The 16,328-nt window shown below is 36.2% G+C and overlaps 1 protein-coding gene and 1 long non-coding RNA gene across 2 annotated transcripts in view; one reads left to right on the top strand and one right to left on the bottom strand.

Moving 5' to 3' along the window:
* Positions 1-16,328, bottom strand: part of LOC309662807 — a 619,026-nt gene that overhangs the window by 104,132 nt on the left and 498,566 nt on the right. The window lies entirely within an intron of this gene.
* DPP10 (dipeptidyl peptidase like 10) overlaps positions 1-16,328 on the top strand; it is a 685,907-nt gene that overhangs the window by 620,967 nt on the left and 48,612 nt on the right. Inside the window, exons 14-17 of the mRNA XM_082465825.1 lie at positions 2,352-2,443; positions 2,857-2,904; positions 5,831-5,952; positions 7,677-7,724. Coding sequence (XP_082321951.1) covers positions 2,352-2,443; positions 2,857-2,904; positions 5,831-5,952; positions 7,677-7,724 — 310 coding nt within the window. The remainder of the gene's footprint in view (positions 1-2,351; positions 2,444-2,856; positions 2,905-5,830; positions 5,953-7,676; positions 7,725-16,328) is intronic.

Here is a 16,328-nt window from a genome sequence, read left to right as displayed (position 1 = left end):
CTGTCTGGCTGCCTATCTATCTCCTCTGCCTATCTATCTCCTCTGAAAAGGTCCAGAGCTAATAACATTAGAGTAGTAATGAGCACACCTAAGCCCAGATTTTATATCATAATCCAGTAGAAAATATTCATTGGAAAAATTATTGATTATGGATATGGGAGATAAGAAGTGATCTTAGAACATCTTACTGTGCAGAAAACAAGGAAGTGCTCTAAAACTAACATAATCATTTCCAAAGAATAGAGGGGTTAGCTTGAAGGGGTCCCACTTACCAAATTTTGTCAATTTCAGCATCATAAAGAATAACAACAACAACAAAATAACAGTAATGGAATGTAACACATCAGATTAAAAATGTTCATAGTAGTATGAGGAAGAGGGAGATAAAGAGAATGGACACATGTGAGGGGAAAAAGTAGGGAAAGTTCTTTTTTTACAGAAGAATACGACCTAATAAATATAGAATGGATGTTAGAGTTAGAAAATCACTTCCAAATGATAATTTGCTCAGGGAAAGGTCATGAATGGATGCCAAAACTACTGAGTGGAAAGTCATGGAGGAAAAGCTATTCATGTAATGTGCAAGCATCATCCCACTTTTAACTACAGGGCAAAATGTACTTTACAATGGATATATATCAGTTACCTTGTAAACAGCATTGTTAAGAGTGGGAAGAAGTGTAATGGTGTGTTTCCTAATATGAAGCATAAGAGGTATCCAATATCACCTATATTATATTCTTGCCAAAAATGTGAGCCTAAATTATATCATTAAAAAAAATCAGATAAATCCAAAATGCTCTACATATCAGACCACTGGACCAAGAGTCTTAAAAATGGTCAATGTGGACTTCCCTGGTGGTCCAGTGGTTAAGACTCCACCCTTCCAATGAAGGGAGCACGGGTTCAATCCCTGGTCAGGGAAGTTCCGCACGCCACATGCCGCAGCAATTCCCGCCCCCAAAATGGTCAATGTTGTAGAACTCAAGAAAAGATAGGATAACTTTTACTTTAAAAGAGACTAAAGAGGTGACAACCCAAAGCAATTAGGTAGATAGATAGATATGTAGATAGATAGAAAGATAGATATAGATATATAGATATGGAGATATTTGGGTTACATAGGGCAGTGTGGAAATTAGAATACAGACTATATATTTAGATGATATTAATGTTGTTATTCATAGGTGTGATATGCAATTTGCTTATATGAGAAAATACTGTTAATTTTGAGAGATGTATACTGAAGTATTTAGAGCTGAAATAGTCTGATGCTTTCAACTTCCTTTCATATGATTTAGCATATGAAGAAAGGGGGAGGGCAAATATTCAAAATGTTGATGTTTGGTGAATCTAGGTAACGGTTTTATGGGTATTCATGTACTATGCATTAACCTTTCTGGATTTGAATATTTCCTTAAAAATAAAGGAAGTGAATGAGATACAATTTCATACTCATTAGTTTGACAAAAAATTAAATAGTCTGATGTAATTAACTGTTGGTGAGGAAGTGGAGAAAATGTGGAGCAACAGAAACTCACATTGCTAGTAGATTCTAAATCAGCACAACTTCGGAAAATAATGTCACTATTGAGTTAGGTAGGAGACATTTATCTTTTGACCAAGCAATCCCATTTATCAGTGTTCATCTCAAGAAAATCCTGCCACGTGCACCAGGAGACATTAATAAAACTGTTCATAGACAACTTGTTTTTAAGAGCAAAAATTTGGAAAAACTAAAATGTCAAAAAATAAATTTTACTGTGTTCATACATACAATAAAATACCATATAGCAATGAAAATAAACTATGTCTACAAGGGTCAATGTGATCTCAGAAATAAACTATTGATGATCTCATCATCAATAATGATGATATTTAATGATCTCAGAAATAAATTATTGAGTGAAAATAGCAAATCATATAGCAATGCACATCTGTAAAGGTTAAAACAATATAACAGAATCTATTTGGAATGAAGTTTGTTTGAAATATTTTATTTAAAGCTTTCCAAACTGAATAGCTGTCGATCATTTAGATGAGAGTTAACAAGGTCCTGTGTCTGTACCAAATGCCCCGATGACTTCCTATGTCAAGATGATGACGCACACGTTATCCTCACCTGGAGATGTTTTCTGAATGGTTTTCCTACAGCATAGGAATAAAGGCACCATCTTACCTGCATCTGTGTTTATGCACATGCGGATATATTCTTGAGATTGAAAATGAGAAACTCAACATTAGCTGAGAACTAAAGAATTACAAGTGATACAGGCGGTTAGTACTTTTGTGCTGACCAGAGAGTTGCTGTTTAAATAAGAAGAAAATCAATATATTCTATTCCTTTGCAGAGTAAAAGTGAGCAAATTACCGTGCGGCATCTGACATCAGGAAACTGGGAAGTGATAAAGATCCTGGCGTACGATGAAATGACGCAAAAAATGTGAGTGTTTTTGGTTCTCTAGTCAGGTTGGAAGTCACTGTTGTCAAATGCAATCTTTTCTGCTAGATTTATGTTTTGCTTACCATGGTCCTAATCCAAGTAGCCTGGCCATGTAAAGAACAACCTTTTCTTTAAGATTCTCCCTATACTTCACGCAGAGAGATACTTAGCTGCACAGACACATGCACACACACACGCACACACGCACACTCAGAGAGATTGAGAGAGATCATGGGAAACTGTTGACAATATTTTAAGAAAAAAATATGCGTTTCCCAAATGGATCAAGTCCTGCCGTTAAATAATAGAAGAGCTCTTGCCTGTTCTTTGACAGTGTGAAAATTCAGGTGAAAACTCGGTGTGGCAAAAATTGATTGATGCCTGATGTTTGTGTTGTTTTCTTTCATGGGCAGTTACTTTCTGAGCACCGAGTCGTCTCCCAGAGGGAGGCAGCTATACAGGTAAGCAATGTGAGAGGATCTTCCTGCGCAGGTTGATTCCTCAGGGGCCATCTACCCAGCATAATGATGGGATGGAGAAATCTGAAGTTTCATTTTTGGTATGGCTAGGAGAGAACCAACTCAGAATGACAAAACCTCACACTCTTGGCCCAGTCCCTCAGCTCTGGACCACTGTGAGCCTGAAGAGTTGGAACTGAAGTGGAGACCATCTTATTCCTCCTTTATTCTTTCCCTCATTTGTTTTTACAGTCTCAAAATATGTTTTTTTTTTTTTTTTTGAGGCTTGCTTTTCTCAACTACCCACATCACAGACATTTACATATTTTCCCCAGTGGCTTTTCTTCTGCTACGCCTCATTTTAAATTTTCAGGGGATTAATATTGTACACATGTGATGTATTCCCAAACAAAATAAAAGCATTGTGAACATTTAGTAGAGTGGATCAAGTGGCAGTTTCTCTTCCCCCCCGCCCCCATAATGTGTATAATCCATTGATTGTTATTTAACCAGGAATGGTCCTTGCTTACTAAAATAAAGCAGTGGATTTTCATCTGTCCAACTTTCCCAGATGAAAAGTTATATTCATAAAAGGGGTTAAGGTCATACCTATTTAGTATTAAAAATGTCTCCTCACTCAGAAAGCTTTCACCAGGACCTCCCAAGAATGACTTTTATTTTTGTCTGGCAAGCAACTTACAATTATAGACTCATATACACTTTCTAATTTCACAGATCCATTCTTAAAGTGTCAAAACTGCCATGGCCTATTCTCAGTGGAAATTCATCATGTTTGAAGAAGTGTCACCAATGATTCTTACCAAGTAGCCTAGACTTTCCTTTGAGAGTAAAAATGCATGTTTCAAGTACCTTAACTCTCTCTAATTCATCCACACACTCTTACTTATGCATAAATTGTTTTCATCTGAAGCGAGCCTCTCCTTTTTATCACATATCCCAATATGTCATCTTCACACTCTTTGTTTTTTTCTCTTAGAGTCTGGAACACATGTTCTCAATTCTAATGGCTTCCAAAAGAAGAACAGCTGTTTATTTAAAGAGAATGATTCTAATTTTGGTTTAGAGGTCTTGGTTAAAGTACTGGTCACTTTCTCTTTGTGGTTACCTGAAGCTTATCTTTCTTGAAACTTATACTGTGGTTAATATTGGCAGTCAAGAACAAGCCTTTAGAGATGTGGAAATACTGGACTGATGTTTTATTTTTCTCATTTTGTAAAACTCTTAACGAAAAATGACAGTGTCAGAAAATTAGACTTGGCTTCAGCTAGTAGAGCTGCCTCATCCTCTCTCTCCTCCCTTTATTAGCCTAAAATGTGATTTGAATCACAGTGAGTTCTTAGATTTGTGTGCTTGTCTTATGTCCCCAGTGACTGAGGCAGAGCAGTACAAAAGTCAATATATCTATGACCTGTACTAGTGCAGAGGGCTGTGTTATAAAGAAAATATAATACCAATAAATCTCCCTTTAAATGTCTCATCAAGTGCCAGTTTGCTTGACTGTAAGATAATATTAGTGTTTGACCCAGAAAACTCAATCATTGTCTTGTCCAGGCCATAAAAATAATAATTGGTTGATTTAATTTATGGGATTAGATGCTTCTGCAGAATCAGAACTGCTAGCATATTCGGTGTCATTATTTTGTCTCAAGATGTGCTTTTCTCTATTTTAGTAATTTCATAATCTAAATAATGAGAAAGTACCAACAGAATTTTTAGGAAACTTGGATCTGAAAAATTATATGGAAGAGTAGAGAGAGAAAAGGTTTTAAGTTCTAGTTATGTCACTAAATAGCTGTGACTAATAGTGACTGGCACACATTCATAGTTTCTGTGGTGATAGTTGTGCAACATTGTGACTGTAATTAATGACATTGAACCATATACTTGAAAAATGGTTAAAATGTTGAATGTTGTTTTACGTATATATCACAACTTAAAAGAAAAAAAATGGGTATGATTTGTCATAATGGTGAAACGAGCTAATGTGTTTAAGTGCCTAGTATATTAATCACCTTGACTAGAAAAGGAAAATTTTGGATTATAATGAGCCCAAAATGTCTCAAATGTGAAGCTGTGACTTTGTGAACTATACTATACTAAGTGTTTTGTTCCAAAATGAAATTGAGAATATTTTGTCCAGCCAAGTTTTAAAAAATGTATCATCAAGAGTGTTTTCATTTAGCAGCATAGATAATTTACAATTAATCTCTATTTACAAAATAAATGAATCTATACATGAAATTTAACTTTGGGTTAATATTTCAACCCCTCTGACCTTAAGCACCATTGTTTGTAAAATAAAGAGATGAGTGCTTTTCTCTTTATCTATCTCCTTGATGTCTCAAAGTATGTATGAGCATTAACATTATATATATTATCATTCAAAAATAGCTTTTCTTTTCCAAAAATTCAGTGCGAGTATTTAGTGGGAAAAATCCGGTACTAATATCAAAATCTAATGTTGAATTTAGGAAATCATGAGCTTTTTATATGTGTGTGACTTGTGAAAACATTAGTTCTTCCAACTAATATTATTGCTGGTGACTTTATGCTTGTCTCTGTGGGTAATTTCTTTTAAGACTTTACAAAGAAATGTCTATAAAAATATAAATAAGAATAAGTTATATTGTGTCCTGTGAAAATCAGTTTCTTTGTAAGCATATGTACATATTACATATATATAGGTGTACATAATTTTAATTTTATTACAGAGAAGAAAAATGCATATGTCTTAACAATAGTAATGGGAATTGACTTTGTTTGCTTTTCTATGGTAAGTCATAATTTACAAGGAACCTCAGCCAAGTAATGCTGTAGCTTCTTTGTTTATGTTAATATTTAAATATAGATACCACACATTCAAGGACCTGGAATAGTAGCATTTCTAACTTTCTTTTTCTTTCCCCAGTGCTTCTACTGAAGGATTATTGAATCGTCAATGCATTTCATGTAACTTTATGAAAGAACAATGTACATATTTTGGTGCCAGTTTTAGTCCCATGAATCAACATTTCTTATTACTCTGTAAAGGTAATAGATGATTTCTGATAAAATTTATTTTATTCATTTTATTTGATCAGTATCTATTACTATCATTAGTAATGATTACTCTAGCTGTATGATTTGATATTCTTAGTTTATGTAAGGTTTTGTTAAAAAGTTATAAATTAGGGGTTTATTGAGATGTAAATTGTATCCATTACTTTATTTAAAAGATAGAAATTGGGAGTAAGTCAATATGTGCACATACACATGATCAATAAGTGCTGTTTGACATGGACCTTTTAAAAAAGTGAATAAACATATTTATATCAGCAAAGTCAAGCTAGAATAATAAACTAATTTACCTAGACATTAGGAAAAACAATAGTTTCCTTATTAAAATAATGGCTTGGTTGTTAAGAAATTTAGGATCTACAGAGCTTTAATTCCCAGGGTCTAGTCCCCTTCAATTTTGAGAAATTATGTTTACCCCAATTATTTCTTCTATCTGGTAACAGTATGCTATAGCGTTACACAGTAGTTTGGTATCTCTAGGTTATACTGATAGGAATCATTGTCCCTTTAATAGGATACTGTATTTCCCAGAGATGAAATGGGAGATGTCCTCTTATAATGTGATGGATTGAGTGCTACTGCTTCAGCTGGTACCTTACACATTCGTGTTTTAAGACACCATGAGGAAGAGACCAATACTTTTTCTTTTTAGTTATTTTTCTCTTGACATCTGAAATAAAGTAATCAAAAAAGAGAAGTACTTGTTGGATGACACCAGAGAAAAACCATTAGACCCCTAGACAGAGTTCCTTAGAGAAGTGAAGTTTTAAGATAACATCTTATGGTTACACTTGAATTATCCAGTATATTTGAAATAATTAACAATTCCAGTTAATGTATGTTTAAAATTAATATATAATTAGTTCCAATTTTTAATTTATCTTGTGGGTGAAATATTTCTTTTTTTTTTGCTTTTATTTTTATTTTTTTGAATTTTTGAATTTTATTTTATTTATTTTTTTATACAGCAGGTTCTTATTAGTTATCTGTTTTATGCATATTAATGTATACATGTCAATCCCAATCTCCCAATTCATCCCACCACCGCCACCACCCCTGCCACTTTCCCCCCTTGGTGTCCATACGTTTGTTCTCTACATCTGTGTCTCTATTTCTGCCCTGCAAACCGGGCTCTAGAGCGCAGCCTCAGTAGTTGTGGTGCACGGGCTTGGTTACTCTGCAGCATGTGGGATCTTCCCGGACCAGGGCTTGAACCCGTGTCCCCTGCATTGGCAGGTGGATTCTTAACCACTGTGCCAAAATATTTCTAATATACATGCATTCTTTCTTTCTTGGCTAAGTGGTAAATAGAATTTAATCTTGGATGAGTGGATGAGGGTTCACAGGGCTGTGAATCAACTTTCTGAACATCAGTGACGATTCTATAAAAGACTAGATAAAGAGAGAGTAAAGTGCACAAGATTGGCTAAAACCATAGAACTATAGAAGTATAGGACATTTTGGAGAAGGGAGAATTGTAACAATAATCCTGCAAATAGTTTCTTTCCCCGTATATTCTTACTTCTCTGAATAAAATATCCATAGAAAGGAATGAAATCTAATAATTGGGTTTCTGTTTCATTCTGTTTTAACTATGAAATGCTTATATTTGGAAAAAAGAACTCTATCATGTAATCTTCCAGTAGTTATTACTTAGATGTCTTTAAAATGTTTATACATACATTTCTAAAATCTAGGTCCAGGGGTTCCAGTGGTCAGCCTACATGGCACGGACAACCCAGCAAGTAAGTACATGAAGACAACATCATGGTTGGCATTGGTCCTTAATATTATATTATTTATTCTGACTGTTGTACTCTATAGAGCCTTCTTCAAACGAGGCCCCAGCCTGGGGAAAGTAGCATAGGCACCATCAACTTGACCTTGTGTGTGTAAGAGAAACATTAAAGCAAATGGTTTGAGCCATGTTACAATTGGAGTTGGTTCTTATATGCCTGAAATAGGCTATCTACTGTATCTTAATTGAATGAGGAGTGATTGATGAGACTCATTTAGATATATTTCAGCCTACTGGCCCCTTATACTCTGGTTCATTCTTTCTTGAGCCTCATATAGATTATTCCTCCAGAGCAACACATTTACTTTTGCGAAAAATTATTCAATTGTCCATCATCTGTTGAGCGAGGACTTACTTTATCAGGCAATATGACAGAGGCTGGGTGTTCATTGCTAGTAGGATGTGGTCAATGTGTTTAAGAACTTTAATAGTAGAGTGTATAAATACAAGCATGGCTGAGCTGATCTTAAAAATGAATAGCCAGGTTGCTTCCTGCCTCCCTGTTTCCTTCCTTCATCTATCCTTCTTTTCCTTCTTTCATTTAAAAACTTTATTTAATCAACACTCTCATGCTCTAATGATTTACCATAATCTAGTAAATGAGGCTTATATTTATTAACACATTTACTCCTCAGAATACCCCCTGATGTTGTTAATTTTATTATCCTTTTTTACAGATGAGGGAACTGAGACACAAAGAGGTTAAAAAACTTGTCTAGAGTCACTCTAATATAATAGGTGGCAGCACCAGGAATCAGATAAGATCGTCTGACTCCAGAATAGGGTTTATTATCACTACCATACAATGGCAGCTCATTCTACTGTTTTTGTCTGTCTCATCACATACTTAGGTTTAAGTAGTAGTCTTACTTAAATGCTTTGACTTAAAGGAGAGGCAGGCATAAAAGTGAAATGTTGAATGACAAATATCATTTTTAGAGGACGAGAAAGACCTTTTATACTCTTCAAATACCACCATATGGAGACGTCCTGCCTATTCTAGAGAAAGACAAAACTTCTAAATAGTTAATGGAGTTCTGTGTGGTTGGAAATCAGTTAGCACATCTTTTAGTTTCTACTTAGTGTAAATCCTAAAGCGGTTATGGTAAGCAAATTAAATCTGTTGAATATTAACACTTAACGGCAACAATAATGATAATAAAGACAGTTTATTTGATAAAATAGAAAGAAGGCTGAATTTCACAGATAGAAAAATTAGTGTATAAAGTGAGTCCACCACATACCTTTTGTGGGTATAATCTCATAGAATCAATTTCCTTGTAAAAATATTAGCAAATGAATTTTCTGTGAGGATGAGATACATTTGCAACATAGGAGACACTCAATAAACAGCAACTATTTGTGTTACATTGCATATTCTGCCAAAATGATATATTTTTTTAAATCCCCAACCTGACTTTATAATTTTATTCTACTGTTAAAAGGCAGTGTTGTTTTCTAATAACTTTTGTTGCAAATCATGACACACTTTCCTCTGAGGGAAACCTTTCTGATTTTCTCATTTATAAGTGAATTCTGAGTGAATTATCACGTAGTGATAGTCTCAGGATCAAGAAAAACAAAAAGGGACTGTGAACAGTGATCAGGTGCTTAATTTTCTTTTCAAAAGACAATTATTTATTGAGATAAAATTTGCATTTGATTGCAAGTAAATCTTTGGGTTAATGGATCTTCAGGTTAATCTTCATTAAACTAATGAATCAGTCATAACTCATTTTGGGGCCACACGAAGTAGAGTAAAGCATGAAAAGTATATTGAAAAAAGAAAAATGAAAATATTTAACAAACATGGAAAACCTTTAAACCACCAGTTATCAAAGAAATGCAAAGGAAAACACTGCCAAGTAATTTTTCCTAACAAATTAATAACATCAAAAAATTTACATTGCTAATGAGGATATAACGAGGCTCTCATAAATTGCTGGTAGAAATATAAATTACAGCAAATCTTTTGGAAAAAAATAACTCAACCATAAGCATTAAATCTTTTATATCTATTTACCCTATATTTTTCCTTTTAATGGCTTATACTGAAGAGATAATTCTGAAGAGAGAAAATTATAACCATGCTACTGATAGTAGTGAAAAAACATAATAAAAATAATAAAAGGGGGGATTTGTAAATAAACTTTAATAGAATACGGATTTGTGCCCTGAATATCTTCCATTTGTCTTTTCAGAGCCACTCTTAATTGTTTTGCTCTCCCATGGTCTCTACCCCAGCAGGAGTTTGTACTGATGACTTAAGTTCTGCTGCCATTTGGTTGCCAATTGGATCCAGCTAAAGTGAATCCTATAGGTGACTGAAGAGAGGCAGAAAAGTGACTTTGGAGTCTGTATTTCTCCAGTGCTATCCCTGTGGAGTCACCCAAGTTGCTCTGACTCTTGGGTGAAGGTCACTGTGGATCTTTCATGCAACCAACTCCAAGTAACTGCTCTCTCCCCTTGACTTGCAGGCCTAGCCCTTGTCATAAGCCCTGGGTTATGGTACTACCCCTTATGACCTCCCTGCCCTTTGTCCTATATTTGTAAATAGTCCTTTATTAAAATTTCATCAAATTGTTCTAGATTTGTCACTAGTTCCCCACTAGGATTAAAAATAAAAATATGTTTTTAAAAGTCTATTCCTCAGAACTGTTTAAGCTATATTTCTTAGTGATTAAGGAGTTCAAATATTTATGCCACTTAAACAAAATTATTTGAAAATGCATATTAAATTTCCAGAAGACAATATTTGCAAACAGTAAAAGTCTTGTATTTGCCTAGCAACCTTTCAGATGATTTTTTGTTCTTTTTTCTTAAGTATTTTCCTAATGTTCTACAATGAACATATATTACCTTTATAATGAAAAAGAAACCCTTCATTAAAATGTTCAGTGACGAGATTGGTTCAAGATGGCGGAGTAGAAGGACATGCTCTCACTCCCTCTTTCGAGACCACCGGAATCACAACTAACTGCTAAACAATCATCAACAGGAAGACACTGGAACTCACCGAAAAAGATACCCCACATGCAAAGACAAAGGAGAAGCCTCAGTGAGATGATAGGAGGGGTGCAATCACAATAAAATCAAATCCCATAACTGCTGGGTGGGTGACTCACAAACTGGAGAACACTTATAGCACAGAAGTCCACCCATTGGAGTGAAGGTTCTGAGCCCCACGTCAGGCTGCCCAACCTGGAGGTCCGGCAACGGGAGGAGGAATTCCTAGAGAATCAGACTTTGAAGGCAAGCGGGATTTGATGCAGGACTTTGACAGGACTGGGGGAAACAAGAGACTCCACTCTTGGAGGGCACACACAAAGTAGTGTGTGCATTGGGACCCAGGGGAAGGAGCAGTGACCCCATAGGAGACTGAACCACACCAACCTGCTAGTGTTGGAGGGTCTCCTGCAGAGGCAGGGGGTGGCTGTGCCTCACTGTGAGGACAAGGACACTGGCAGCAGCAGTTCTGGGAAGTACTCCTTGGCATGAGCCCTCCCAGAGCCCACCATTAGCTCCACCAAACAGCCCTGCAAGCCTCCAGTGTTGAGTTGCCTCAGGCCAAACGAGGAACAGGGAGGGAACCCAGCCCCACCCATCAGCAGACAAGCAGATTAAAGTTTTACTGAGCTCTGCCCCTCAGAGCAACAGCCAGCTCTACCCACCACCAGTCCCTCCCATCAGGAAACTTGCACAAGCCTCATAGATGGCCTCATCCACCAGAGGGCAGACAGCAGAATCAAGAAGAACTAGAATACTGCAGCCTGTGGAACAAAAACCACATCGCAGAAAGATAGACAAGATGAAAAGGCAGAGGGCTATGTACCAGATGAAGGAACAAGATAAAACCCCAGAAAAACAACTAAATGAAATGGAGATAAGCAATCTTCCAGAAAGAGAATTCAGAATAATGGTAGTGAAGATGATCCAGGACTTCGGAAAAAGAATGGAGGCAAAGATTGAGAAGATGCAAGAAATGTTTAACAAAGACCTAGAAGAATTAAAGAACAAACAAACAGAGATGAACAATACAATAACTGAAATAAAAAATACACTAGAAGGAATCAATAGCAGAATAATTGAGGCAGAAGAACGGATAAGTGGCCTGGAAGACAGAATGGGGGAATTCACTGCTGTGGAACAGAATAAAGAAAAAAGAATGAAAAGAAATGAAGACAGCCTAAGAGACCCCTGGGACAACATTAAACACAACAACGTTCGTGTTATAGGGGTCCCAGAAGGAGAAGAGAGAGAGAAAGGACCCGAGAAAATATTTGAAGAGATTATAGTGGAAAAGTTCCCTAATATGGGAAAGGAAATAGCCACCCAAGTCCAGGAAGCGCAGGGAGTCCCATACAGGATAAACCCAAGGAGAAACACACCGAGACACGTGGTAATCAAATTGGCAACAATTAAAGACAAAGAAAAATTATTGAAAGCAGCAAGGGAAAAACGACAAATAACATACAAGGGAACTCCCATAAGGTTAACAGCTGATTTCTCAGCAGAAACTCTACAAGCCAGAAGGGAGTGGCATGATTTACTTAAAGTGAGGAAAGGGAAGAACCTACAACCAAGATTACTCTACCTAGCAAGGACCTCATTCAGATTCGATGGAGAAATCAAAAGCTTTACAGACAAGCAAAAGCTAAGAGAATTCAGCACCACCAACCCAGCTCTACAACAAATGCTAAAGGAACTTCTCTAAGTGGGAAACACAAGAGAAGAAAAGGACCTACAAAAACAAACCCCAAAAAATTAAGAGAATGGTAATAGGAACATATGTATCGATAATTACCTTAAACGTGAATGGATTAAATGATCCAACCAAAAGACACAGACTGGCTGAATGGATACAAAAACAAGACGCATATATATACTGTCTACAAGTGACCCACTTCAGACCTAGAGACACATACAGACTGAAAGTGAGGGGATGGAAAAAGATATTCCATGCAAATGGAAATCAAAAGAAAGCTGGAGTAGCAATTCTCATATCAGACAAAATAGACTTTAAAATAAAGACAATTACAAGAGACAAAGAAGGACACTATATAATGATCAAGGGATCGATCCAAGAGGAAGGTATAACAATTGTAAATATTTATGCACCCAACATAGGAGCACCTCAATACATAAGGCAAATACTAACAGCCATAAAAGGGGAAATCGACAGCAACACAATCATAGTAGGGGACTTTAACACCCCACTTTCACCAATGGACAGATCATCCAAACAGAAAATTAATAAGGAAACACAAGCTTTAAATGACACAATAGACCAGATAGATTTAATTGATATTTATAGGACAGTCCATCCAAAAACAGCAGATTATACTTTCTTCTCAAGTGTGCACGGAACATTCTCCAGGATAGATCATATCTTGGGTCACGAATCAAGCCTCAGTAAATTTAAGAAAATTGAAATCATATCAAGCATCTTTTCTGACCACAACACTATGAGATTAGAAATGAATTACAGGGAAAAAACCATAAAAAAACAAACACATGGAGGCTAAACAATACGTTACTAAATAACCAAGAGATCACTGAAGAAATCAAAGAGGAAATCAAAAAATACCTAGAGACAAGTGACAATGAAAACACGGAGATCCAAAACCTATGGGATGCAGCAAAAGCTGTTCTAAGAGGGAAGTTTATAGCTATACAAGCCTACCTCAAGAAACAAGAAAAATCTCAAATAAACAATCTAATGTTACACCTAAAGGAACTAGAGAAAGAAGAACAAACAAAACCCAAAGTTAGCAGAAGGAAAGAAATCATAAAGATCAGAGCAGAAATAAATGAAATAGAAACAAAGAAAACAATAGCAAAGATCAATAAAACTAAAAGCTGGTTATTTGAGAAGATAAACAAAATTGATAAACCATTAGCCAGACTCATCAAGAAAAAGAGGGAGAGGACTCAAATCAATAAAATTAGAAATGAAAAAGGAGAAGTTACAACAGACACTGCAGAAATACAGAGCATCCTAAGAGACTACTACAAGCAAATCTATGCCAATAAAATGGACAACCTGGAAGAAATGGACGAATTCTTAGAAAAGTATAACCTTCTAAGGCTGAACCAAGAAGAAATAGAAAATATGAACAGACCAATCACAAGTAATGAAATTGAAACTGTGATTAAAAATCTTCCAACAAACAAAAGCCCAGGACCAGATGGCTTCACAGGTGAATTCTATCAAACATTTAGAGAAGAGCTAACACCCATCCTTCTCAAACTCTTCCAAAAAATTGCAGAGGAAGGAACACTCACAGTCTTATTCTATGTGGCCACCATCACCCTGATACCAAAACCAAACAAAGACACTACAAAGAAAGAAAACTACAGACCAATATCACTGATGAATATAGATGCAAAAATCCTCAACAAAATACTAGCAAACAGAATCCAGCAGCACATTAAAAGGATCATACACCAAGATCAAGTGGGATTTATCCCAGGGATGCACGGATTCTTCAATATATGCAAATCAGTCAATGTGATACACCAAATTAACAAAAGGAATAAAAACCATATGATCATCTCAATAGATGCAGAAAAAGCTTTTGACAAAATTCAACACTGATTTATGATAAAAACTCTCCAGAAAGTGGGCATAGAGGGAACCTACCTCAACATAATAAAGGCCATATATGACGAACCCACAGCAAACATCATTCTCAATGGTGAAAAACTGAAAGCATTTCCTCTAAGATCAGGAAGAAGACAAGGATGTCCACTCTCACCACTTTTATTCAACATAGTTTTGGAAGTCCTAGCCACAGCAATCAGAGAAGAAAAAGAAATTAAAGGAATACAAATTGGAAAAGAAGAAGTAAAATTGTCACTGTTTGCAGATGACATGATACTATACATGGAGAATCCTAAAGATGCCACCAGAAGAATTCTAGAGGTAATTAATGAATTTGGTAAAGTAGCAGGATACAAAATTAATGCACAGAAATCTCTTGCATTCCTATACACTAATGATGAAAAATCTGAAAGAGAAATTAAGGAAACACTCCCATTTACCACTGCAACAAAAAGAATAAAATACCTAGGAATAAACCTACCTAGGGAGACAAAAGACCTGTAAGCAGAAAACTATAAGACACTGATGAAAGAAATTAAAGATGATACCAACAGATGGAGAGATATACCATGTTCTTGGATTGGGAGAATCAATATTGTGGAAATGACTATACTACGCAAAGCAATCTACAGGTTCAGTGCAATCCCTATCAAATTATCAATGGCATATTTTACAGAACAAAAACAGAAAATCTTAAAATTTGTATGGAGACACAAAAGACCCCAAATAGCCAAAGCGGTCTTGAGGGAAAAAAACGGAGCTGGAGGAATCAGACTCCCTGACTTCAGACTGTACTACAAAGCTACAGTAATCAAGACAATATGGTACTGGCGCAAAAACAGAAATACAGATCAATGGAACAGGATAGAAAGCCCAGAGGTAAACCCACGCACCTATGGTCAACTAATCTATGACAAAGGAGGCAACGACATACAATGGAGAAAAGACAGTCTCTTCAATAAGTGGGGCTGGGAAAACCGGACAGCTACATGTAAAAGAATAAAATTAGAACACTCCCTAACACCATAAACAAAAGTAAACTCAAAATGTATTAGAGACCTAAATGTAAGACCAGACACTATAAAACTCTTAGAGGAAAACATAGGAAGAACACTCATTGACATAAATCACAGCAAGATCTTTTTTTTTTTTTTTTTAATTTATTTATTTATGGCTGTGTTAGGTCTTTGTTTCTGTGCGAGGGCCCTCTCTACTTGCGGCAAGTGGGGGCCACTCTTCATCATGGTGCGTGGGCCTCTCACCATCATGGCCTCTCTTGTTGCGGAGCACAGGCTCCAGACGCACAGGCTCAGTAATTGTGGCTCACGGGCCTAGCTGCTCCGCGGCATGTGGGATCTTCCCAGACCAGGGTTCGAACCCATGTCCCCTGCATTGGCAGGCAGACTCTCAACCACTGCGCAACCACGGAAGGCCCAAGATCTTTTTTGATCCATCTCCTAGAGTAATGGAAATAAAAACAAAAATAAATAAATGGGACCTAATGAAACTTAAAAGCTTTTGTACAGCAAAGGGAACCATAAACAAGATGAAAAGACAGCCCTCAGAATGGAAAAAAATATTTGCAAACGAATCAATGGGGAAAGGATTAATCTCCAAAATATATAAACAGCTCATGCAGCTCAGTATTAAAGAAACAATCAACCCAGCCCAAAAATGGGCAGAAGATCTAAATAGACATTTCTCCAAAGAAGACATACAGATGGCCAACAGACACATGAAAAGCTGCTCAACATCACTAATTGTTAGAGAAATGCAAATCAAAACTACAATGAAGTATCACCTCACACCGGTTAGAATGGGTATCATCAGAAAATCTACAAACAACAAATGATGGAGAGGGTGTGGAGAAAAGGGAATCCTCTTGCGCTGTTGGTGGGAATGTAAATTGATACAGCCACTATGGAGAACAGTATGGAGGTTCCTTAA

The sequence above is a fragment of the Balaenoptera physalus genome, assembly GCF_965194825.1.
Source record: "Balaenoptera physalus genome assembly, chromosome: 6".
Lineage (NCBI taxonomy): Eukaryota > Metazoa > Chordata > Mammalia > Artiodactyla > Balaenopteridae > Balaenoptera > Balaenoptera physalus.
Note: the sequence above shows the minus strand (reverse complement) of the source record. Positions and strands in the feature narration are given on the sequence as shown.